At 36.0% G+C, this 27831-nt stretch overlaps 2 protein-coding genes and 1 long non-coding RNA gene across 6 annotated transcripts in view; 2 read left to right on the top strand and 1 right to left on the bottom strand.

The window, feature by feature from the left end:
- The first annotated feature begins 6279 nt into the window (after positions 1–6279).
- LOC107223219 (elongation of very long chain fatty acids protein 4-like) lies at positions 6280–13182 on the top strand. Its single transcript, XM_046739209.1, has 4 exons — positions 6280–6641; positions 10321–10492; positions 11261–11388; positions 12370–13182. Exons 1-4 carry the CDS (start codon positions 6474–6476, stop codon positions 12613–12615), a joined length of 714 nt encoding a protein of 237 aa, XP_046595165.1. The 5' UTR covers positions 6280–6473; the 3' UTR covers positions 12616–13182.
- A 2842-nt stretch (positions 13183–16024) lies between these two features.
- Positions 16025–27831, top strand: part of LOC107223220 (elongation of very long chain fatty acids protein AAEL008004) — a 55800-nt gene continuing 43993 nt past the window's right edge. The window contains exon 1 of one of the 3 annotated variants that reach the window (XM_046738993.1): positions 16025–16227. In XM_046738993.1, coding sequence (XP_046594949.1) covers positions 16182–16227 — 46 coding nt within the window. In that variant the 5' untranslated portion in view covers positions 16025–16181. The remainder of the gene's footprint in view (positions 16228–27831) is intronic. The other 2 variants (XM_046738991.1, XM_046738992.1) reach the window with 2 other exon arrangements.
- On the bottom strand, positions 20895–24444 carry LOC124294230. Of its 2 annotated transcripts, XR_006904173.1 has the most exons (4): positions 23957–24444; positions 21655–21732; positions 21110–21304; positions 20895–21000 (listed from the first exon to the last, which is right to left on the bottom strand). It is a non-coding gene; the product is annotated as an uncharacterized LOC124294230 (long non-coding RNA). The 2 variants fall into 2 exon arrangements; XR_006904172.1 differs by having other exon boundaries at positions 20989–21304.

Below are 27831 nucleotides of genomic sequence, written 5' to 3'. Positions count from 1 at the left end.
TGATAAATAATGAATGTAAAGGAGAAATACATACAAAAACAAATACACAAACGTATTCTTCAAATTTAATTTAATCGGCACGCATTGTAAACTTGATTATTAAAAATACCATTTTTCATCTCGCGTAACAATCTGTCGTGTATAAACCTAGCGAATTTGGGCATGAACACGAACACGACTGAACTATTCATAATCCGAAGCCTTACGGAACGGCTAGCGATCATTAGCGATCATTTATTCGCCATGGTAATCTGTAATCTTCTTTCAAACTTCGCAGTTGCTAATCAGGCTCGAAAATCACCGTTCTTACGACGCTACCGATATGCAAAATTAATAACGGCATTATGATCCATGCATAGTTGCATACCTATAATATACTAAACTTTGCTCAAACTAAGAAATGTCATTTTGTCGATGGCAATGAGAACTAATCGACGAAATCTTCGACGTTTTGCTTTAAGTACTGAAATTTCAGTCATTTACCTAATTATTCGAACGAAATGTTCACGCAATTTTGTCCGTAAAACAAATTTCTCGTTTTGTTTGAGACTTGTAAATATACAAGGATCGTATTGTCTCTGTTGAAACGATGCAATTGTTGCGCTTCGAGATGAAGAAAAAAAAAAATGTACATCAAAACAGAGTTCAAATACCATAAGTCTGTGTACCAATGTAGCAGCAGTGCTACACTCACTTGCTTCGAAGCTCAGCTAAGAGGTGAAAAGTAAGCTGAAAAGCCTTGACTTTAAAAAATGAACGTAGGGGGATTTTTCTATACCAAGAAGTTTAATTAAGAAATATTTTCAATTGTTCACAGAATGACGATACTTAATTTTGGAAGCAACTCTCCGTTATCCGTTTATAAACAATATATTATACATAAACCGATGCATTTAATTGTGAAATTGATCGAATTTCACACATTGTACACATGCTTCCATGCGTATTACTAGGTATTGTTTTTCAAGTAGATCATAACAAAACTGGGTGCAAACAAAGTTTGAATTATCTTAAAGCGCTTCTCATTCAACGTGTGACGCCAAGTGCATCAAAGTAAAATCGGCTAATTTATTCAGGCTTGAAGAGTCAAAACTGTAACGGCTTTGTGTCATTATCGATCTTTCCTATTTCCGATCTACCCAAAGTAGCCAAAATTATTTGATATCATTGATTGTAAATCGGTGTGTCCACGTCGATAGTTTGAATAGAGAATGCAAATTCGAAAATTTTAGGTGACTAGAAAAATTAAAGACGAAGCCAGGAATCGAACCTGGTGTCTAGAGATGCTTTACCGGAGACTTTATATATTATTACTCCACTAGACTGTGTGTATTTGTAGAAGTTGAAGGATTCGTCGCAAGAGGCAAAGTTTGAGACAGTGTGTAATCGTTGCTTGTTTGTGACTGTAACTCGTTACACTCCTGTATTAGGCCATTTTATTAGATATTTTGAATGAGCAGCGTCTTGAAAGCAATTTGTTCAACTTTCGAAGCACCCGGAATTCGGAGAGTTTGAATTTTTTCAATAATCAAACCGCCACCACCATTCAAAGTGATATTACACCTAATTGTAATCGTTCTCGTATAATGATTTTCGTTTGAAAGATATCACAAGTCCATGGTCGCGAGGGACCAATAATCGTCTTGAATTCACAAAGAGGGGTAAAAACAACGTACGGAAAGAAAAAAGCTTCCCCGAAAAATAAAATTATTGCTCTAACTTTGAATACTGCAGTCTTATTGTTAGCGAAGACGGAATCTATCCAACGCGCCAGAAGATCTCATCAGTCAGCCATGCGGTGTCTCTTCCTTGTTATATTATAAACATTATAGATAATAAGGTTGAAAGCATTTTGAGGATGACGATTACAAGTTTAGTTCAGTCCTCGACTCTGGTCACACATATATACATATGCATATAAATACTGTCATACCGTTATTTCTAATGCATTCAATTCACATGGAATAGTGATCTAACGATAATATAAATATGTATATGTGTACATAGGTATATTACATATATATATATCTATATATATATTACGATGAACTAAGCGAACACGCACACATCACACACACACACACACTCACACACACACAAACGCCAAGCTGATCTGTTTCCATAAACGCTCTTCTCATTTGTATACATTATACATACAAATAGTTAGTTAAAATAAACATACCTCTTTGTACATACTATTATGACGATAATAATAATAATAATAATAATAATACTATAGTGCTACATTGTTTTATTCTTTAATTTTCAATTTCTTTCACTGTTCTTTTTTTTCTCAGTTTTATCTTTCGTAATATATTACGTATATACATTGTATATTAGGGTGATCCTTATTTAGGATATTGATGAATTTCTTCCGGCTCACCCCCGAAATCGACTTCAAATAATTGCCAAACAATTGCCTGATCTATTCAGATACTTGTGTCAATTCTAACCCGTGCCTGTAAGAGGGTGAATTTCGGCCAGATTCTCAGTATATGTTTTATTGTAAGAGTAATAATGTTATAAAAAAAAATTCGTAACTGCGAGACTTTGGTGAATACACGTGTATTTTCAATAGGGAAATTTATCGTCTTATTGGGAAGGGTTAGAGTTGAGATGAAAATCTGAAAAAATGAGGGAATTGTTTTTGAATTATTTGAAGTTAACTTGGGGCGTGAGCTGGTAAAAATTCGCCAACACCCTAAACAAGAATCACCTTAATATACAGGATATATATATATATATGTATAAATTAATATAATTTAAATTAAAAATAAATTTTTTTTATAAATACCAAGTACAGAATGACAATTTATTATTGTTATTATTATGTGCATATACCTGTGTGTAATGTATGAGTGACACGATGGAAGCGACTTATAAAAATTATAATGATAATAATAATAATAAATACTAGCGTTTTCATGTACGTACCTATTATATGCTTAATATTGTATATACGTATAATATTAATGTATATACGCATATATTATATGTATAGATATAATATTATATATATTTGCATATATTAAAAACTCTGCAATCTAATCATTGATTCTCATTATATTTTTGTACATAATTGGGGAGAATTATACAAGAGAAATTTAAATAAATAAAATAAAATTCATAACCTATAATAAAATATCGGTGAAAAGCATTATTATACGAACCTCAAGATTTCGCGCAATCTAAGAAAGGGTTTTCTTTCTTTTGGATCGTTCGATACACGAGAAAAAAGCAAAACCTGTTCTGGGAAAATACTGATTGATAGAAAATATCGGTTTTTTTTTTTTTTTTTCATTCAAAACGTCCCATCAACCGCTTATGGTTATCAGCGACATAAAAGGCATGTATACGTATAGTGCTTATTTATGTATATATAAAGACGTTTTTACATGGTGATAAAATATTATAGATATAATATTATTCTTATATTACGGATAAAAGCTGTAAATAGGAAAAGAAAAAAATATCTATCACAGAATTGAGAGAGAATGAAAAAACTTAGAGCCATGTAGTTTAGAGAGTATAATAATTTTTCATACTTAATTCCACGAGGCCAATTGGCTTACTATATAATTCATAATAATGAATTAATAACGTTCCAATTATCCATCTGAACTTAATTTTAATATGAAATTAAAATTCTCGGTATTCTTCACGAAAACGAAATTCCGCTCGTATAATTGACTGTGAATGACGTTTATAATTATAAAACGATATTCTTGTTTGCATGTGCGCAGAATTGAGAAAGTACAACTCTAGATTTTTAATTTTTGGAATGTACTTTGTGCGAGACAGTTTCGTATCTCTTGATTTAATGTAAAAATAACATTCAACGTATGCCAGAGACAAATTGTTTAATGGCTGTGGTGATAATTTTGATTGCAATTTTTTTTTCTTCTCATTAGTAGTCTTCGGAACGCTGATTGTGAATCAAACAATGATGCCAACCTTTTGAAAAATGAAAATCTTTCCTTCGGTTTTAGAAATATCATAGCATCTTAAAACGCTGTAGAAGAATTAAAGAGAACACAATCACCTCGTCAAATTCAATAGTCCAAGAAGATGAAAGATGGGCATTTTTTGCACCCCCTAGAGAACAATTTTAAAATCAATCCTATAGTTGTAGAATCGGAAAGTGAATTATCTTGTTGGAAAATTCTTGATCGAAATGAACGCCTGCGTCGAAGGTTGAATTAGATGATTATAACGGAAAGAAAAAGGTTGACGCCATCATCGACGGTCACATTCCATTATCGCGTCAATAGTGCTTTTTGGATCACAGAGAAGGGGATCCATGGCCAACGACTTGAACGGAAAATTTTTCCAAACATTTCTGTATCACGTATCGCAATCGATAAAAATGAAGGACTATAATCAACGATCACGATCACATCATTTACTATGAAACGATGCGGTGTGTATGTATGTATAGAAAGATCGTTCGTACATTCGTTATTAGTACGTAACGATATTTATTCACAATACCAGTGCAAGAAACTAAAACGCCTTTTTCCCGCAATTGTGAAGCATGACGTTACTAAGTAATGATTTAACGACCTCCAACCTCGTGTTACACGGCTCAATGACGCGGGTTGAACGACTCGTTGATAAACTTGCGACACGGCAGAAACATTTCAATTTTCAATATCACATCCTTGATTAGTATGTATGTTAACTGTTGAATATACACTTATACAATTGCAGGCTTTTGTATTGCGCGTAATACAGTCGTTGAACTTTGAGACTTTTCAGTTAATCGGTATTCGACTATTCAATCAAAAGAAAAAATACCTCGTCTTTATACGTCTATGCATGATTCGGGAATAATTTTCCGCTTGAAACCGTCTCTGATAATTTCCCGATAATTAATGACTACTTATTTGAAAGAGAAGGTGAACGAAGTAGTTCGTGAGATGCTTTAAAAACCATGGAAGGTTCGGTTAAAAGAGAGGTGTGTATAACGGATACCAAGACTGCATATGCCAGTCTGGCAATTATACATGTCGCGTCAACAATGACGCATGTTTTTTTTATTGTAATACAGGTATAAGCCTGTGGCTACAATTTTAAACGATTGCCAAAATAATATACACGTGCAACGTTGGCAATACCGGGGATAATAATATACAGATAAATGTGACTAACGATCTGGTGAAAAAAAGAACATCGCCAAATTAATAAGAAAGAAAATTATTTTATCGACAATCGATAAAATTATCTACCTTATTATCTATCTTATTATCTACCGGACAAAATGAGTTGTCAAAATTTATATATGTGCAATACATAACATTATGTCTATATATTTGTTACTTATTTCAATAATATTGTGGTACACAACTCACGTTTTATACGTAGGTAGTATAATTTATGGTGTACGTAAATTCCCCAGAAGGTCGTACAGTGGGCTTGATCCGAAAGCTATGATATTATTAATAATAGATAGATAAAAACGTGAATCGCGATTAAAAATCAATATACGCATACGGTGGAGAAAAAAGGTACTAAAATATAAAAAACACACTACTACCGTTCAACCTTCACTTCTTACTGTGAATGCCTTTGGTATCATGACATGCTGCACGCAAACTAGCGAAAATTGATCGGCGGAGCAACGAAAATCTTGCACAATTTGATCAATTTCAAGAAGAGTATACGTATAGAAAGTGTGAAAATGTTTGATCGACCAATACCCAATTTCCTTGAACAGTACATAGGGAAACCAGGTTAGTAAAGAGCGCCGAGGAAAATTTTTAGTTCCGGTTACCGCTCAGTCCTTGATTATTTTCATTTTTTACCACAATCGAAAAATATAGTACTAGGTAGAAAATGAAAATCAGTTTTCCAGCTGTTACCGGAAAGTCCAGTATCCGTTACTATTTTTTCACATTACTATCACTGTTGCTATATTTCCTTGCAACTGTTGCGAAAATTTAACGCTTGTGCAACGATAAATTGACGTTAAAGCCTTGTTTAACTAAAAAAGTAGAGTAAACCTCAGAAACTGATTTTGCGTTGCGATAACCAAAAAAGTATCGACGATAGCGCAAAATGGTTCGGCGTACCTCGTTTTTCGTAATTCCACCAATATTCAAACAACTTCTTTAACGATACCTGTTTTATCGAATATTTCTAGTTGTCGTAACAAATGAAATTTTTCTCGGTGTGGCTGCAAAAGGAAAAACCAAAAAAAAAATCTTAACAAAAACCTACGTCGATAGGAATTTCACGAACAGTGACCAAGTCTGCGAATCGGTCTCAAAAATCCCGAAATCAAATGATATCCGGGGCGGGAAAAAAAAACGTTTTCAAAATATTGTAGCCGGGTATACCTGATACTTAATTACAACAACATCGTTCCGTTTTAAGACGAAACCGTCGAGGGTTGGCCTGGCCTCCATAATCCGTCGATTGTCGTGCTCTTGTACCTCGGTTACGGCCTTATTCTCAGCTACGGCAAGCGCCGAATGAAGAGCGCATCGCCGTTCGGTCTCAGGGGTATTTTGGTGTGCTACAACCTAGTGCAGATCACCATGAACGCCTACATCCTCGCCGAAGTTCTCGCCTGCGTCTCGACCGGGATGTTCAGCCCTTTTTGCGGCCGGTCGCAAAGGCTGGAACCCACGAAAACGAGGGTGAGTTGGCACTTTGTGTTTTATTTTTTTATTTTATTTTTATTTCGGGAAGTACGCGGGAAATCGTTCGAAATAACGAGCATAGAGATCTTCGCGAGGTTGTTTGGACTAAAATCGATTATTTTTATTCATTTTATTACCAGACATCCAGAGATTCGATACTCGTTACCGGTATCTACTATATTCGTAAATTACACTGAAAGAAATTTTTATTTCCGGTTACCGCTCAGTCTCAACTATTTTCATTGTTTACCATAATCGACAAATATAGTTCTAGGTAGAAAATGAAAATGAACTTTGTAGCTTTCACCGGAAAGTCTAGTATCCGTTACTATTCTTTCTCATTGCGATCACTGTTATTATATTTTCTTGCAACTGTTGCGAAAATTTAACGCTTGTGCAACGATAAATTGACGTTAAAGCCTTATTTATCTAAAAAAGTTGAGTAAACCAAAGAAACTGTATTTGCATTGCAATAACCAAAAAAGGATCGACGATAGCGCAAAATGGTTCGGCGTACCGCGTTTTTCGTAATTCCAACAACATTCAAACAGTTTTTTTTAAAAATTCCTGTTTTAAAGAATTATTCTAGTTACTATAACAAATGAAATTTTTCTCAGTGTACAAAGTGGACGATCTCTTTACATTTTGATGAATACTCAATATCACGTGGTCGAATATCTTGCAATGAAATTAGTAAAAGATATCGATCCGTTTGACCAACCAACCCTCCATGAGGTCATCCTGTGCATCGCTTTTGACTTCAAACTTACGTAAACTTTATCCGTCATCGTTATACTGCATGTAATGGCGGAGGGTTAATCGTGACTTTCAATGCCCCGGGTAGTGATTAGTGCAAGGACTCCATTATAACTCCGTTCAATGTCAATGAATTATAATTACATTGGCCGGTAATCATCGACAATCTATGTACACACGTCCATGCGTTATACGCCTGTTTGCGGCATAAACGAACTCTGACGAAAACCTTCAAGCTCTCGAAGGTAACGGAGAATAATTAATGAATCATCATCATCATCATGAATTTACTCGATGCTAATCGCTGATTCAGGGTGATCCGTTAAATTCTTATCTATACCGTATAGACCGTGATTAGGTTCGTTAAACGATCGGTTGTGTATTTTTTGTCTTTCTTTCCCGCTTTGTTCGTTAATTTTTTCTGTTGTTTTTTTCTTTATTTTTTTTTTTTTTGTTCTAGCATCGATTTTTTGCGACCGGCTAAATTGACGCACAAATGTGCCGAATTGAAAAACGAGGCTAATGGCTCGAGTTTCATACGCCAGTATATAGTTACCTGTCTAATTGTAAGTGCCCGTAACTATATACCTATACGTATTAAAATCTTGGCGTAAAGAGTTTATGATCCAATTCACGGCTACCGATCCTTGCCCTTGGCCATTTGCTATATTATTGACGTTCGATTTATCGCTGTTTCGCGGTTCTGCAACATTTATCTTTGCCTGTATTATAGATGACGGATAAACGGTACAGCAGGCTTGTTTTGCCTGAAGGTAGATTGGACATATACATCGACGCATACAGGTGTAAGATAAGTGCGCAGTGGTATAACAACGAGAAAAAAATTACTCAAAATTGAAGTAGACATTCTTCCTCGTGTCAAGAGGAAACGAATGTTGGATGGATAAATTTGCGCGGAATAAAAAAGGAAATCGATGTTCGGGATATGATTACCGGCAATAAGTAATAGCAGCTGATGTAATGGAGTACGACGACTTCTACGTCGTGGCATTAACTCGATACTACATCCTAATGTTTGAATAAATTTCACTACCGCTTTTGATTTATCGACGGTGATTTTTATCCTCGCTTTTTGCCGCTTGCAGAAGTCACTGATACGCTATATGTGTAATGTATCTAATATACGAATAAGCAATTCGCCAAAAACCAAATTGCAGTAAGTCCGTTAACGTGATGCACGATATTTGATCCGGGGATCGAGTTTACTTGAGTAGATCGATGAGCGAACAACTTTTGAGCCGTTACTTTTAATCGATTTTAGTATTTTGAGATCCAATTGATATATTCGTAGGCTGGGCCAATTTTTTTAAACTTTCAAAAATAAAACGTTGGTAATGAAATTTTAAGTGAAAGCTTGGATACCTATGTTTTATTTAAAATCGCTTCGAAACGATGATAACGACAGATTTTGTTGATTATAATTAATATCGATGCGAGTTTCTGTGATTGAATACTTAATCATGATTTCTGAAGAAAGTCACGCAACGGGATTCTAGCAAAAAATCTTCCGAATAAAATGAGCCAATGAATAAAACTACAAATCCAACATAATCTGCTAAGTTTTTAATAATATTAAAGAGATTTAAATTTAAACATCAATATTTGAGTTGTCGTTCTTTGTTTCAATACTATTCGTTGTTATGTTTTCAGACTTGGAGATTGTCGTAGCTCGTAAATACGTAAATTTGGTAAAAACTCGATGTGCAAGTATCTCGCAGTAAAATAAATAAAAAGGGTCGATTTTTATCCCATCTATCTCTTTAATTGATATATTATACGCTATCTTAGAAGGTTAATGACGATTCGGAACAAATAGATCGATTTAATAAAAACCAAGTATTTGCAGCGATGACGTTCCATACCAAAATTATACCGCCATCGTTGTATGAAATATAATTAAAAGGAAAACGTCACACTTTGTATATAATGGCGATATAAAATACCTGCACTTTTAGACAGTCTAGCCATGCGATTTTGAGTCACACATTATTGTGCTGCGTTAACTTTTATTACAAGTTGGTATTTTATGATCTTTGGGATCGTTGATAACGAATCTGAAACCAAATTTCAAAACTTTAAGATGGTGGATCCAATATGGTGGTCGAAAATTTCAACTTTGATGGAATACGGTCAAAAAAACTATGCAAAATCCGATTTCAGATTCGTAATCAGGAATCCCAAGAACTTATAATTCATTTAAAACATGATATATACGTGTAGAGGGGTAACTTTCTCAGAAATGACTTGTTCCTTCAATTTTCCCAATATTTTTCAATCAATTTGTTTCTAATAATAATAATTTACAAACCTATTAGTATGCTACCAGAAATAGCAAAAAACCGCAAAGAAATATGTTGAAAAGTTCTCTAGCCATAAAAAAGCGGATATAAATTAAATGGTAAGAATACTCCTACCACTATGACTGAATGGTTTAAATCATTTTCAACATACACGCACACATATGAAACCGTAAATTCAATTAATTACCATTATTCCCCGATTGGTTATTCCTGAAATATCAACGAGTCGCAAATTATCACGTGCTCGTACCAAGGATGATCGTAATGCCTGTACGTCTTAAAACGCATTCGAATCTCATCAATTCCGACGCCGAGTCCGGGATACAAACATATTGACACGTCACGTATTTAAAATTCAAGAATTTCACGTAATGTATGAAAAATATGTCACGAAATGCGTCAAACGACAGCGTATAATTAAATAAATCTAAAACCGTGAAGGCACGATGATCTTGCGCGATATCCGCTGTGTCATGTGTGTAACGAAATTATATCACGTACACGCGTGACATAAATAACTATGTATGTAAAAGTCATGTCGTATTCGAGATTTGAAAAAAAATATACAATAAACATAAAAAATATTTGTTTCGTTACAGCTTGCGAGAGCGGTCTGGCTTTTTTATCTCAACAAAATGATCGACCTGATGGACACGGTGTTTTTCGTACTGCGAAAAAAAAACGAGCAGATAACGTTCCTCCACGTCTATCACCACTTGGCGATGCTGATGGCTTGGTACCTCGGGACGCTCTACACACCCGGAGGCCAAGGTACCGTACACTTGGTAACAATGAATCTGAGACAACTAATTTTTTACACTAGACAGTTATGTTGGCAACGCCGAGAAACCTGCAGCGCCACAGTCGGCCGAGCGCGAAACTAACTCAATCTCGATAAACGTAACGTAACCCGTGACCGTCGAATCTAACCTTAGAATACCGCGGGGAGCGCGGGGATAATGACTTGTTGGATTGACACGTCAATTCTAAGGTTAGATTCGACGGTCATGGGTCATGTTACGTTTATTGAGATTGCGTTTGTTTCGCGCTCGGCAGACTGTGGCGCTATAGGTTAATGTGTGTTGCCAACATAACTGTCTAGTGGAAAAAATTAGCCGTCTCAGATTCATTGTCCCCAAGTGTACTACCTGCGATGTTTGGTCCTGCAATTCAAATCTGCGCGTTTCCTTTTGATGCGTATTTTTTTTTTCTGCTTTGCTTTTTGTTCGTTTGTTTGATTTGGTAAAAAAAAGCGGTATTCGCGAACCGTGAACCTGCGACGTATAATCACCGCTCCGCGGTGCTTACAGACATTATACATGGGTCTGCAAACAAATTGACGGAATGTAAAACACGTGTAGCAATATCGCCACTCTTGCAACGACGTAGCTCTCTTCAATCTCACCACGAAATCCATTCGGCCGAAAACCGAATTTAACCCGGGCAGCGGTTGATTGATGGAAAGAATAACGCCGAATACGCGAAACTCGCACGTCAGTCTTGGCTAATTATAATTATAATAGCCGATTTTGTACACAGCTTGGCCAAGCGTCGCCATCAACGCCGGAATACACGTCATGATGTACCTTTACTACCTGATCTCGGCCCTCGGGTCATCGTACCGCAAATACTTATGGTGGAAAAAATACTTGACACAAATTCAACTGGTGAGATTATTTATGTTTGAGCCATATCTACGTATGTACAGGAATCATTCGGTGAATCGTAAGCTTACAATTAATCGAATGGCTGTCATTGCTATAATTTGAAAACTATATATAGGATATGGGTATATAAAATATGTTTATAACTTCCCGGATAAGGTTATAAGTGATGAGTTCCGTTACATGCAGCTCTGATCATTTTCAGGGACATTCCGTGTGAGAAAAATACTTCACGTACAATAACAGACTCGTGATGGAAGTAGAATAATATTTAAAAAAAAAAAAATTTAATTACGATATTAAAAAATACTGATTATAGGATCCGAACGACCTTTTTGAAACGTGATTATTATCGGAATATCATTCCTCTTGTCTCATAGTGTGTATAAAGTATACATCCGTATAATTCTAATGTTAAAGAGATCTTAAGTATTCTGACAATTCAATTATACACTCGATACACATTTGAAGAAAGAATTTGTTTTTATACAATTCTGCAGCCCTTCGATTTTAAATTTCCAACAAGTTCGTTAAAATCAATTCCTCTAATGAGCTGGTGATAAAAATCAATTGTTAAATACCGGTGATGAACTTCTCGAAAATATCACAGCCGATGTAACGAGTGTCATTAAATTACTGGGTAAATTTCAAGAAATTTACGGCGATTGAGTCGAAGTTATGACACTTTCAAACTACACTGTGTGTAATTATGATTGGGGAGGAGCTTCTTCGGCTGTGGCATAACAAGTTTTTGAATTGGATTTACTAGCAAACGACCTCCCTAAGATTTATGAAACTTTATCATCAACCTCTTCTTATCAGAAATATTCAACGACTGTTTTTTTCTTTTGAAAATCTTACGATCAGCATTGTCTTGAGGGAAGGTGGAGTGAAATCTTCGTAAAACGTTGAGTTAAAAAAATATCTCGGATCTCTAGTTTTTTAATCCACTTCGGTTTTCATTTAATTTTCACTGTGTTATAGGTACAGTTTATCGTCGTTGGTTCCCAAGTCGCTTATCTTCTCTACAGAGGCTGCGCAAGACCGAGATGGCTTGCTCACGTTGCGTTTTTCTACAACCTCACCCTGATCGTCCTGTTTCTGGGCTTCTACCGGCAGGCCTACGGCAAATCCAACCGGAAACGCATCATGGGCGGGAATCATTCGAAGGCCCGAGAATCGGACGCCAAATGGATCGTTAGGCAGGACGAAGGCAAAAAACGATCGTGATCGAGGTTCCAGGAACACGGCGATCGGGACACGGTTTCGGTTATTTTCCCAGATCGATTACGTATCACGCAACCAATGATCAGTCGAGTCATCAGGGCCGATTGACGGTTGTTCGAAATCGATTTGGAGAGGAAATAAAAAGCGGCAACTTAATTACCGCTGGGAATTTTTAATCTCACGGTTGTACGTATAACCGGATACTTACAGTATAATCCTGGTTTATGAACTTAAAACGATGTGGCTATGAATTTTCAGAGTTTTCGATTTGTTTGTGCAAAATTATGTCTCTCAAAGGTCATCCAGCCGGATCATGACGAAGTTGTGAAAGCAAGATGTGTTCTGTCTGAAACAGCTCCTGCAACTTGAGCTCATCGTGATGTTTGTATGTATCAGCAAACTATCGTTGCAAACACTCGTCTCCGTATCGTCAACATAACCATATTTGAGATTTCAGCACGAGTTGTTGTCGTTTTTTTTTTTTTTTTTTTTTTTCTTATGTCAAGTCCAATTCTATCGCGAAGTATGATATTATAAAAAATTATAATTTATGTCACAAACAAAATAACCAAATTGATAATTTACGCAGTAAAAATAAGAAAAAAAAAAATAATCAAAGAAACTGGCGGAATTCCCGGACACAGTACCTACACGTGTAAACAATTAATGCAAAAAAGCAAAATAAGAAGTTATCCTGATTATAATTGTACATATATCGTCACGCTAAATTCCATTCGCGAACTTGGTTTCGTGTTGATTCAGTGACTTAAGATGTTACATTAATATAATATCCTGCGTTCAATAATCCATGACCAATATATAAGGTGACGGACTCGTAGTTATTGCGTACTGTTATCATCACGTAGAAATCCAGGTATAACTCAACGCGTAACTGAAGCGTTATCTTATCGCATCGTGTAATGAAGCATATGATTTTTACGCCATCGATAACGTGTTATCTGTATTGTATATATTAATTCATTTCGTAGTACATGAAATATACAATGTAGGTGTATACAAAAATGCTATACGTTGTCATTAAAATTGAGAAGGGTTTGAATTTTGTATATTTTACTGCCCAAATAAAAACTCCTCAAATTCAAGAGCAAATAATATCGATAGTGTGATCGATATATAACTTCATTCGTAGATATAATATGTGGAAGTAGTGACCAATTCAAACCTTGCTTCAGACGATCAATTTGTATGATAATATAAGAGTCGGGTGAAGATTTCTTTTAACTTTCCACTTTTCACGCAACAAGGATTATTCTCCACTCGATCGACGCATACTAGACTGGAGCAGTTTTTACAAACATTTGTTCATTGGTATTGCTGACTTTGATGTCATTTTATCTCCGATTTTATGATGTGGTTTTACCGTTGAATTTCGCCGAGAATACAGGATGTGATGTTTCGAAATCGGGTTTAGATTAAATACAGTGTTAAAATGAATGCAGCGATAAAAAAAAAAAACAGACAAATAGCAAAAAAGGTCAAAATACTTAATTTGTGTGGTTGGGTCTTTGTTTCGGGATGCGGTCGGATAGCTAAATCTCAGTCCGCATTAAATATTGTAGACAGGCTAAACCAGTTTTTAATACGTAGAATTTTTAATAATGGATATGGCTATGTTTTACATACAATCATTTCAATATAGTATGAAATATCTTTACAGCATGCAAACGCTGAAACTCGAGGAGAATCGTCATCCAAGCTTGTTCAATAAATTTTATTCTTATCTGATATTTCACGTTTTTTCTCCGCTTCTTAACTAGTTTGTTAAGTTCATATTTATTTTCGTAAATTATCCAAAGCAGCAATTATAAACGGATTTGAATTCGATGGTATCGCGTAAAACATGTATACCTATGTTCGAAGCCATATATGTACCCATAATGGTTTGATTATTATACGATAAACAGAAGATCAAGATACATTTGCCATATGTGCATATTTAATAAGCTGAACAAAATACATGTAATATAATAGAATGAAGATTTCTCTATCAATGGTCCAGATAATTTTCGAATAACGTAATCTTGTTTCACAATATTTATACATCATTATAATCTTTCTTCAAACATATATAAAATGCAGCCAATGGCTCCTTTTGCAAAAAAGTAAAACAAAACGATCCAAATTCTTTACATCATGTTGTAGAGATGGAGTTTCGACGGGGTTTCTTTTCTTCATTGGCTTGTTTGTTCTGATCTTGAATAAATTTTGAAATTTCGAATCCAGACATGCAATTATCAGGATTGATTTGCATGTCGCATAATAACGTATCTTCCACATGTCTCATAGCAGAAGATGCGTGTGCAAAATTTTCCCATCCCAACGCTGAACACTTCGCGGACTAGTGACCAATGCGAAATCGAAACTGGGTCATATTTCAAAGAGATCTTCGTGTCGAATACCTGGTAATTACATAGTAACGCCACATTACAAACATACCGCAATTCCGGTTGCGGGAACTTGCACCGCAGTCGCTTGGTGCGATTCATCGTCAGTATGTGTGAGTAAGGCTCGTAAATCCCGGTTACATCTATACGTTCTCGACATGAATGAAACGGAGAGTGTAAAGTTCGCATAATTGTAGAGCATGTTACTGTGCATCATCAGTTATTCAGTTGAAAATTATCGGTGTGTACTGCTAAGTATTCGCAAAAGTATAATGCACATACCTACATGTAAGGAAGTGTTATACAATTAAATCAATGAAGGATACACATGACCTTGGACCTATAAATCACAACTGACTACATCATCGTTTAATGTTCCTTGTAAGTTTGCCACAACTACGGCGTGTTCGGGGTATTTGAGTGAAATTAAGAATTATGAGTATAATACGTTCGCTTGACGTCAAATTTCAGTTCATACGTTATAACGTCACGAATAAACAATCGGTAAATTGATAGTTTGACTCTTCGGCTGCTGAAAATCGTTAAAGACTTGGCCAACACTGGACCTACAGCACATTAACACACACGTCTGTTAACAATCGTCGTTGAACACATCGTATAGAATCATCTGTAAAACATGTTACTCAGCTGCTGAAATAAACAATGGATGATAATAAAATTGAGATAAACGATAATCGCGTGCAGGGGCGATCAGTGGCTGTTTGAGGCGGAGGCATTACCGTAATTGTCGTCGTAAAGCGAAGTCAAAACAACCATCAACGGAACGACTGAAAACAACAGGTTGTTCGGATAGAGGAACGAGTGAAATTGGACTGTCGAAGTAAACACGGTTCAAGGTGGTAAATTTATTCGACATTCGTATCTACGATAGAAAAACTAGTTCGACATGGGACGGTAAACAAAAACAGACGGAATCCGTTCGAGACTGGAGTAATTATACCTAATTGGCGAGTTCGGTGAGGACGCAGAGGATCATAGAAGCGGCGGTTTTCGATCCGTTGCAGACGGTGATGTAACGCGTGTGTAGGTCGGTGCAGGGGCGAATGACTGATATTTGACGACGCGCAGATTCCGCGTTGTGCGAAACACGTGCGACGAACGAGTAACGTCTTATTATACATATACCGTCACCGTCAGGGAACCATGAGCGTCGAAGGGAAGCCGACGACTGCATACTGCCCTCAACTCGGTAAGTATGCGTACGTTATACTATTTTTAACCGAATCGCTTCGTTTGAAATCCGGCTCTGTTCTCTCTCCTTCGGCATCGGTGTAATAAATAGAATGAAGGTACACATCTATGGAAGAGCGTTGCATGCCGGTCCATCGTAGCTGATCCCCCGTGTAACCCACATTTAAGAGGATGCTATAACGCGTCTTTACCGACAGAGTAAAATGTCCCTGTTTTTCAGTATTATCAAAGCCCTTATGCGTATTATGCAACCCGCCGAAGTTTATTCACCATTATTTTGAAAAAATCTCGACGTTTTGTACTACAACTTTTACGGCATAAAACATTAAACGCAAATTATGGATTTTGGTACGCTGTATAGTGTGCTTGTCGAATATGCCGTTGTGTTTAGACGGAATTCTGAAACAATTGCAATGTATTTCTGTATACACCCAAGGAGGTGGATTCTGACTGATTCACGGCCATTTGTGTCGTCTACTATGGAGGTTTATTATATAGTCAGTGTACCTAAAGGTAGTGGATGAATTCCGTGAATTTATATCTCGACAATCAATCATTCGACGGCCATTAGACTTTGTTTTATTTAAATGTAAGTAAATCAAGCATGAAGCTTGAATAAATGAATTACATACATATTTTTTCTATTTTAATCGATTTATGGGAAGCATTGTGGATGACAGTAACATGAACCCTTTCGCTCTGTGGCATGTTTCACAACGCCTAGGATATGTCCTTGATCTACATACCTCTGGCTGAAACCATGGTGTAAGTACACCTATATAAGGTGTGTTCTTGCGCATCCACTGTTACTTCCGCCATTGTGAATGTGCCGCCACATGACGTCATTTGCGTTTAACTGTAATTGTCATGACGTCACGTGTAGGGGGGGGGGGGGGGGGAGGGGGGCGGTATTACGTGACTTTGCTACTCTGCTTCTCCGTTTAAAGCACACCTTATATACTTAACAACATGGCTTATTGTAAAACAAATCCCAATCGAATCGAACAATCGGTCACCGAGCTATAAACTCCCAAACTTCGCCCAATCAGCCATCTATCCGTCTATACTCTATCGACTAGACGGTAGCAGACGACACCAGTGGCCTTGAAGCGTTCAGAATCCACATCCTCTGGTCTACACACCTTCCGTATTCTTTGCTCTGGTACAACGAACGAAAGCCGGGCACCGGTCGCCGCCGACCAACCAACGCGTCGCGTTGCGTTGGTACAACCAACCCAACCTAACACATAACCTAACCTAACCTACGCCCGACACGCGTCCCGGTCGTCACGCGTCTCCCGCTGCCTTCGCCCACACCCCGAGCTCTGACGTTCCTCGGGATTCAAGCCACGCCGCAACAAGTCGCGACCGCCAGTTTGCTCCTTTCGGTAAGTGACCCCTTACATCAGCAGACCGAATCTTCGTCCACCCCTCATCCCCCCTTTTTTCGCAGTAGCGCTTTTGATTTTACTCGCTTTCGCTTCGCCTTGGCTTGTTCACCGGTATCGGTCGGGTTAACGCAGGCGGTCTCGTGCAGCCAGACGTGCGCCGCTGCAATCTAATTGCCGATCATCAGGTGCAGAGCCAGGATTCTTTTATCTTTTATTCTCTTTCACCTTGGCCATGCGTTTTTCAAGTTATACCCTAGAACACACTTCCTGAAATCAATAGCGATGAGAATTTTTACTTCAAATCATTTATTCATTCTATCTAATGAGACTCGATAGATATATTGATCACCTGTCACGGTTTTTTTTCGCTTCAAGTTCTTTCTGACAGATCTAAACTCACTTGTCTATTAAATACCACGCACTTATCTGTAGGTAGAAAGGAAGTTTCATTGAACTCGTGTTTTGGCCACAAGGTTCGCCTTCGGGTGAATATGCCAGTTCAAGATCAGCATAAATTCATAATAGCGTTCGTGTAAATAATGATAATTGATCGAAATAATTTAGCGAAATATCGTTTTAATGTGTGAGACACTATTTAGACGGATTGACTACCATCAATACTCTATTTTTAATGATTTGGCTGTTTTGAAGCGTTTGCGGCAAAGCTTCGCCGTTGGATATTATTCCAAAATTTTGATCTCTCAAGTTTTTGGCATCTGTTTTATTTTCTTACGTTACATGCCACTTGGAAGAGAATAATTTACACGAATTTATCTGAATCTGTACAAAAACTTGTGTCGCATGTCTGTCCGACTATATCCACCAGTTGCGTTAAACAAATGAAATCAAGAAGCCGGTGATTCACTCGGGCTAATTGCAGACGGCGGTGATTTTCCCAAATGTTATTCATTCATTCGCGTCAAACATTTCTTCACGTTGCACTTACGATTTTCGAAGAATTGGGTTCATTTCCACCTTACCTATTGTTTCCCAACAGATTTTTTCCTCATTTCGAATAGTTGAAACTTGTTTTTCTCGCACGAAAGCGGGCAAGCTCCTCCGTCAGTAATGTGTAATCAGAATTCTGAGAAAAACAACAAACAAAAGAAAAGGCCCGTAAAACGTTTTTAGGGCTTACATTTCATGATATAGAAAGAGAGCATAAGAAGGAAGAAAGTTTATTTTGTTTCTTGTCTGTTTTTTTTTTTTTTTCTCTGTTCTATCTTTCCCTCTTAGAAAACTTATTCAACTTTTGCCAAGTATTTAATAATTATTATTACAGGTGTATCTGAAAGAATTGCGAAGACCGCATTCCGCCAAACTTGATCATCCTCGCCGTATAACGTAGACCTAATGTAGACCCACAGCCGCGAAACTGGCGCTTATACCAAAACAGATCTATCGATCCGTATAAACGATTGTAATCGCATTATCTCAGGGATAAACTTCGTAAACATTACAACGTATCGTATAATTTTTTTTACACATCCTGTGATCATATTTACAATATCGTGAACTACGAGAATTGATTACAACATATTCCTTTCTTAGATCGACAAATACGATTAATATTTAGACCGTTTTTCAATTCAAAAATTAATTCTCCGTGCATTTCGAATAAGAAGAGAAAACAAAAAAAAAAAAACTCATTCCTCTTTAATATACAGGTTGTCGAGATACGCATCGCGTATCTACTGATTAGTTACACACCTATACCAAGCACAATGGGTAGGTACGAGACGCTTCTTAGACGGACAGGCATACATACCTCGAAAATACTTAACGAATTTATGACTCATCCGATTGTAAATTTCAAACACGGGTATCTCCCCGTTTTAGCACGTGGTACCGAGTTATCTGCACACGTTTTCAGTCGTAGTTGAACGCGTTACCATGTGGTTACAGTGTATGCTTTTAAAAATTTTTACCAGGTGTACATAGAGATATTTTTTTAATCATATGTATATATCTATGTATATGTATGTACCTATACATTTGTGGCAAAGTTTTTCACCCGGTATTTGCTCCGCCTGGATTCCGATTCAGTCAGTCGTTGATCTCTGGTCGCTTAGGACAGTAATATATAATAGTGTAGTTAACGTAATATACAATATTGCAGTGGAAATTATAGGTGAAACACAGACGTTTATGACGGTGCAAGAGATTGTGTTACGAATTTTATAAATATAAATATGTGTTATTGCATACGCATGTGTGAACGCATATTTTTAACGAGTATTGAACAGCTGCTGTGAACACGTGAGGCTTATTATACTGATTAGAACGATTATCAATTGAATCAATAGATTATTCGGATACGTGTAGGGGGATTTAATGACGAATTTTACCGGTTAAATTGACTGCTGCGCCGTCAGTCGGAGGACAAATATTTCATATAAAATCGTAAATTAATAACGTTATCTCGTTATATTTTTTACGAAATTCCTAAGCTGATTTTCATGCATTATATCGATAATACGATGAAATAGACCCGGTGATATGCATCCGGGAGAATTTTTTTCTTCTTTAAATAATATATTGAAAGGTCTAAGAATTAATCGGTATCTTCGCTTAAAAATTTATTCTATATCTTTTGTTCTAAGGTATAGAAAAAAAATATTGCCTATAACAGCAGACGCGTGTATTATTAGAAGAGAAATATTTCGTCGGACGGCCCTTACATTTTTTCCCATCTCGACAGAATTACTTGTACAATATATCACACACAGTTAATATATGCCTGATTTATGCAAAAAAAAGAGACAAAATTGACATACTCAACAAGGCGAACTTTTATTGATTAAGAAAAAACTCTATTAGTTAATAGATAAAAAAAATCTCTGGTTCTATTAAATTGACGCAATAATAAACGTCTCGATGTGCCAGCTCGTTTATGCCGTGAATATAGGTATACGTAAGTACACGTTATTTATTTCTCATGATTTACACTCCGGTACGAACACATATAATTGATTTGGGTGTATAATTAATCTGATCTTAAAATATCATATTGGCTAATCACGCTGCCGTAAAAAACCGGATAAAAGACAGCGGAACCACCTGATTAAAAAAAAAAATCGAGCCGCGATATGTCCGCGCAAATATCTGCGCTGGAATCGGTGAATTTATCAGAAAATTTCTTTTTTTTTTTCTAAACTAGTTCGAGGTTATTACATAACTAGTGTAAAGTATATGTATACAAAGCACGAATACAGTGGGAAATTCATGATTTAATGCATGAAAATCAGTAAGAATAGTAAAAATAGTACATTAAAAATATAATATTTATATAGAACAAGTTTCTTTTATTTCAATTCAACGTACACTTTATATACATACATATTTCGTGCTGTACGCGTTATCGCTGGATCTGTTAATACCTGCAATATCACGTGCAATTCGATTTTTTTTTTTTTAAGATATAATTTATGTTTAATATTCTTCTCCTCGGCGTTTAACGGAGATTGCCGAAATTCACGTATTACGCACCTGTGAAACAAACAGTGAGGTGCGGTTTCAGTACGCGTCTTCGTTTTCAGCCCGTTCGAATCGCGCGGTTCGCAAAGCGACGCGCGCCACTCGGCTTCTTGAAATACCCGCGCTTTTTTCCATCCATCGCATCGTGTCGCCACGGTTCCGTGTGAACGCGATGGAACTTGTTGAAATTCCATGGACGCAGTTATGCTAAACCGAACGACAAACAACTCCATATAAAAATTGATAAACGTGGTCAAAAGCGTTACGAAACCTGTTTCCTTATTGTCGTTCTATTATTTCTCCAACCCGACACAATGCTCGTGAAATTTTTTACCGCTTGATCAGCTCTGCGGTATAATAAGGCGTTATAAAATTCAAAAGTCGTACGGAAATTTTCAAGTAACCAGGAAAAAAATAATAATAATAATAACAGTAAAACAATAATTCAAACGAACTAAAAACGCGACCAGTACAAGACCGAAAATCTGGGAGGAAAATCTTGTCGGTAATAATGTGTGGGGTTACGAATTGGAAGTTTGGGTGTTTAAAGTCTTTACCTTGATCGTGATTTACGGTTGAACGGAGCCCACGCGGTTGCCTACACGGTCAATAACGTGTAATTTACCATACCGGACCTGGAAGTTATTTAAAATATATCCCGAGTCGTCGTTGTATTTAGCGAAATTATGTGGAAAAAATAAAAATGTATAAAAATTGCAAAATATAACATACGATACAGCTGTCTATAATATCGGTGGATTTACCCGGCGAATTGTAAACTTTCGTCATTCAACTCCATACGCGATATATCTGACATTATTATAATACGACATGTTCGTGTGAGACTTGCAAGTGAATACATTGTACAACGAAACTGCGCGCTGAATTGATGAATATATCAATTTCAACATGTTGGCATACATCATTATAACATCTTCGCGCGTGTAAATTGAACGGTTGTATGACCGGAAAACCAGTTTTTTTTTACTCACTCATTATGAACCTCCGAAAATAACCCGGGGATAATAAGAAGACAGGGAATATCGATTGAAACGTGTCACCCGGCAACTCAAGTTCGACACAATTTCTCATACAATCAGGCAGAAATAAATCCCAAGGTGATTTACGCAGGTGCATAATTGACAGTAGTATACACACGGATTAGATGTGTATCTATTGTATTTACATATATGTATATGGGGCATTCCACACAGATAGATTTGACCAAAAGACTGACCCTCTCAGAATTAAATCAAATTTTGTGAAAACTTTCTGTTACCTGTAGAGAATGTTAGTGATTTTTTTTAGTCTTTTATTCTATGACGTTTATTGTTAGACGTTAGCATTCGGTATAATATATGCGAAAATCGACAATTTCCGAAGATTAATTTAGTATATCCCGAAAACTATTGGTTACATAAAAAAAAAAAAGTTGCTTATAAACAAGTTCCAATTTTAAATGAGCTTAAACACAAAAATACGTAAAATTTTATCGAGGTCGCTAGAAGTTTTTAAAAGCTTTTGAAAAATTAGATTTTGAGATTTTTCAAGGATGGTTTCATTTTTTTTTTTTTGCTAAAAATTTCAGAGGATATTCTTCTCTTTGTGTTCAAAAACTTGTTTAAATATTATCGTGGGTCGGGATTTAGTTTCGAAGCCATACATTGTTTTCTAAAACAATTGAAGTTTTTTTTTTTTTTTTTTTTTCAAAAAATTGGAAATATATGAAAGGAAAATCTTCTGAAATTCTTAGCGAAAATGTATTCATTTTTTCAGTCAACAGAAAACAGTTAGAAAAAGATGCATAGTTTGAAACCAAATCCTGGCATATGATGAAATTATCATAAGTTCTTCAACGCTAAGTGAGGAATATCCTCTAGAATTTGTAAAAAAAATCAAACCGTTTTTGAAAAATCTCAAAATCTAATATTTTTTGAGTTTGAATTTGATTAACATGTTAAACTGTTAATGATATTTAAATTTATATTCACGTTCATTGTAACGATGAATTTTTATTAATAATCACTACTTCTCAACTCAAGGTTCTCCGGTTGTCTGAAATTCACTACGTGATCGAAATGTTTAAAGTAAAATATACGAATATTCTGAAAACTGACACTTCTTGAAAATCGGATTACAATTTGAAATGCTCGTTATTTTGTTGAAAAAAAAACAGTAATTCCATATCTTGGTAAAGAGTATAAACTATCCAAGAATACTGTCTTTGAATTTGAAGCAAATCGGTTTAAACAATAAAAATCTGTAAATAGGGCTCGATCTATGTGCTTTTGAATAAAACAAACCCCAATCGAATCAAATCATTAATTGTCAAGATAGAAGCATATTTACAAAATTCATACACTTCTTCAGCCAAGCGTCTAATCATTTTTAAACATTTGCCTTAAGGTTTTTCGAATCCCGTAAATATTCACTCAATCCTAATACCATGTATTTCTTTTATGTGTTTATGGTAAAATTTTACGTCAATTGAGTAAATTTAACTCGGATTAAGCGAATACAATTTTTGACATTGAAAGAGCTTCAATTATTTGAATAGTCGTCGGATTTGCTTTTAGTAGCAAAAAATAAAATAAAAAAAAAATAAACAATCCAATCAAACAACCAATTCTATAATCCTTGAAAATTTATTTACAGAAAACATGGATTCTAGTAGGTAAAATTTCTTATTCGTTAACAACCCAAGAAATAACTAATAATTGTCAAATGAAGCAGAGTATGAAAACAAGCGAGTTATGTATATACTTGTAGAAAAAAAAAAAACTTCAATTTCTCCCCTAATATTATGAATATCCGTTAAATTTATTCCAAAGTTAAAAATAGTGGTATCAATGTACGAACACAGTATGTCTTTTGTCAATATTGCGTCGGGTCAAGTTTTCAATTTCAACCTCGTAACTCCAGCGTCCGAAGTTTGGCTTTACTCGAAACAGGTATAACAAGTCGTTGACTGCAGTTCTGCAGGTAAATTTTGTTTGCGTAACGTGAAATACGAGCGTCGACACTGATTCGGGAGATCCGAGATAAAATCTCCTCCTTAAATTTGTGTTCTCGAATATTTGTCGCGACAGCGATTCGTCGAAAGGCATTTCGTATGTAGGTACCGCGAACGACGCGCCGCGATAGAAACTGATCGACAAACTCATGCCTGCAAAGTGGTCCCGAAATCCCTGCCCTGACTAACTCGATGGGCCCGTTTGGGGACTTGAACGCGCGCCGAGAAATCTTACGAAATTTAGCTGTGCAGTCAGCGGGTCACATTCGGTACATGTCTCGTAATTGTCAGACACGGCTAGCTGTTGGAATTTAGTAGTTTCGTTTACGTTTTGTTAATACACGCCCAACATTTATATTTGTATTTACATTTATACGCCTCATCGAAAGTTTCGCAAAACTTTTTCTCTTACGCGAGTCATTCGCGCACCTCCCATCAGGTGTATATATATATATATATATATATATATCATGTTTAAAATCCACTGTCGACACATTATTACACGCACATTCTAAGATTTCGATCTTTCATTATTTTATACATAATAATAAACAGTTCAACACGAATTATAATTACCACGGTCACCTTATTGCGGTACAATGCAAATTTGTTTTTTGCTTGCTGATTTTGTTTTTTCCCAGTTTTTTTTTTTTTTTTTGTTCTTCATCCTACTGCTCTTTACGCCAACGTCGTTCTTTGTTTCAAAATTCAAGAATCTCGCCCGAGTTTTTAAACATTTGGGTCAGTGACATTTCGGAGAAACCAGTTATTTGCGTCTGCAGGATTTTTGTTTCGCCATGTCTTTCGGATTTAAAAGAAATAAAACAAATCCTTTAGTTTCTTCTACTTGAAGGATATCTATACATATTTGAATCCCTCTCGTAAACTTTGATCCTTATTTTTGCGACTGTATATATATGTATTGTATAGGTACATACGTGTATATCTATAACATCGTATGACATAAAAATTGCATGACATTGCGGAGTATAAGACCGAAATCTACGTCAAGCCGTAAACAAATTATTACATTAGTTGTGTCTTTCTTTTTTTTTCTTCTTCCTTCGGTTTCTTTCTTTTCAGCGAGTCTGCAGACCGTATGCCTTTATACATATATATATATATATATCCGCGATAATTGCGTACATCGAAGTCCATATTATTTTATTATTTTGTCATGCCGTTGATTATCTTCATCGCCCGTTCATAATATACACGATATTATACTACATGGTTAGAAAAAGAAGTGTAACTACTACCGGGTTATATCCGTGACGCGCCTTATAGGCAACCCCTAATTGTAGGCAAATCAAGGTACGAGTTCACCTGAGCAGCTCCGAGTTTCTTGGGGTGACATCAGCCGCGTGCTAACAAAAGAGCATCGGTGCTGCTCAGAGTGCACTCGTACCTTGATTTGCCTACAATTAGGGGTCCTTATGGGACGCACCACGGAAATAACCCAGTATTACACATCGTGCGTGTGTACATACATAAGTGTGTATTGTATGTAGGGCTGACCTGGTACCAGAATTCTTCTGGTAGCGTCGGGTGGGGAATTAGATCTATTAGTTTCGGTGAAAATCTCGGGATTCTCGAAAGTATCAGTTTTGTCGAAATTTTCAGGATTCCCGGATATTCCGATGAAAGATGATATAACTTTTACTGAAATTATTGACGTCATTTAGATATTCTATTTACTAATTGTATTGAGTATTTAGTATTTAGTATTGGTCTAATATTATATGTAGATATTAGGTAAGTCAGATTACTGACGTTTCGGGCTTTTCAAAAATTTCTGGTTACCTGAAAATCCTGGGTTTCCCAACCATTCCGGAATCGACAAAAAACCCGATCCGATACAAACCGGTTCCGAATCGGAACGGTTTTTCCCGAGATTTCGGGAACCCGGAAAGTGCTAATTGGGTCCATGGAACAATTACACTCTGTTATTACATCTTTAACGTACATTGTTAGAATCGTAAAGAGCAAAGGATGAAGAAAAAATATTTATTACTCGTGCGTGTAGAACAACGCAAAGTCTCTCTTTTTCTTCGAGTCATCAATTGATTCAAACGTTTATTATTATAACTATGAAACCGAAAAACACGTTGTATATTTGTGCAACGTTTCAAAAAAAATTTTAGAACCATTCAACTGCCAACGCGTCACAGCGACGTCAATCGCGCCCGCGCCATAACTGCCAAAAATTACGAAACGTCGTCATAAAGTAATTCGATGTTTTTGGATGTCTCTTGTGAATATTTATTTTAGAAAGCATGTGTTTCAAATATTTTTGTGTTCAAGGAATCCGCTTCTGGCCATACAAAGTTAAATTTTTCGCGCATTTATTCAGTTTCGGGCCCCCTAAGTTGACGAAATTTTGATAATTTTCACTTCTCGGGACGCATTCTTCTTTTCAAAAATATTGAATAACAACATTTTCGAATAAAAATGCGAAGTTTCAAGAATTACCCAGTCAGAGTCATTTACCTTACGGTATAACTACAGCTTATGTCAGAAAAATTACTCCGTAATTCTTGAAATCGCGTGGCTAGACTCTAAAGTATTATTATTCAATGTTTTTAAAAATATATTCATCCCTATATAAGAAAGAAGGTGATAGTTTGTTCTATGACGCCATTTAAAAAAATGATGAAAAATTTTTCTACTTCGAGGGCTCAAAACTGTATGAATGCGCGGAGAATATAAATTTTTGTCGTCTAATCGAATTCCTTGATCTCAAAAATACTTAAAACACGTGCTTTCAAAAGTAAATATTCACCTAAGACACCAAAAACATTAAATTACTTTAATCACGACACGGGCGTGCTTGACGCCGCTTTGCCGACTTAATAGTTAAAGTGGTTAAATCCATTAGCAGTAACTCCCGTCGTGAATTTGAGATTTGAAAGGTATTATAATTAATGGGAATTATTCAGAGAACCGCGATAATTAGCTGACGGTTAAAATATTGTCTCACGTCAGCAAAAATTTTACGACTCGACTGCTATTACATTTCATATCTACCACTTTACATTGTATGAGGTTTCTTTGATCTATTATTCTGTGCGTTTAATTTTTAAAAATGCCACGTGATACGTAAAATTTTAATCCTAAAAAAATCTTCGAATAATTGTAATTTTGAAATTTCCTAGGTGGGTGTTGTTATTCCACTCGGTATTTTTTTTTCTATTTTTTTTTTTTTTTTGAAGAGAGAAACGGTTCTGAATATAGGAAAAACACAGAAAGCAATAATATGGAATTTCGAAAATTGAACTAATTGATTACAATAAAAAATTCGTCCGTCGTTATCGACCGTCACTAACATGTCAAAGCTTATAAATCGAATGAAATGCACTAATTCTCTCGGCTTTAATCGCCTTATATCTTCTTCTCTTTCTTCTTAGAATCAATTTTAATTGCCCACGCGTAAATTTCCATTAACTGATAACTTTTCCGTGACGATGAACGCTGGAAGGCGTTGATATTATACACGACATGTACGAATCGTTAATACGTGTCATTTGTCGTTACCTAATTTCATGCAATTATAATTCCAAGTTGCGTAAAGGCCATCATTGATCTTACAATACAATCGAGCCGCCCCTTGAAAAATTCTGTTCGATATAACGTCAGTCAAGTTCATCCTGGTCTTCTAGCATGACGATCGGTTAAAGCTATGATAAAATTTTGATCAACGATAGTGGAAAGTCATGCTGAT

Source organism: Neodiprion lecontei, chromosome 4, assembly GCF_021901455.1.
Source record: "Neodiprion lecontei isolate iyNeoLeco1 chromosome 4, iyNeoLeco1.1, whole genome shotgun sequence".
NCBI classification, from domain to species: domain Eukaryota; kingdom Metazoa; phylum Arthropoda; class Insecta; order Hymenoptera; family Diprionidae; genus Neodiprion; species Neodiprion lecontei.
The sequence above is the reverse complement of the archived record's forward strand: the minus strand, read 5'-3'. Positions and strand labels throughout refer to the sequence as shown.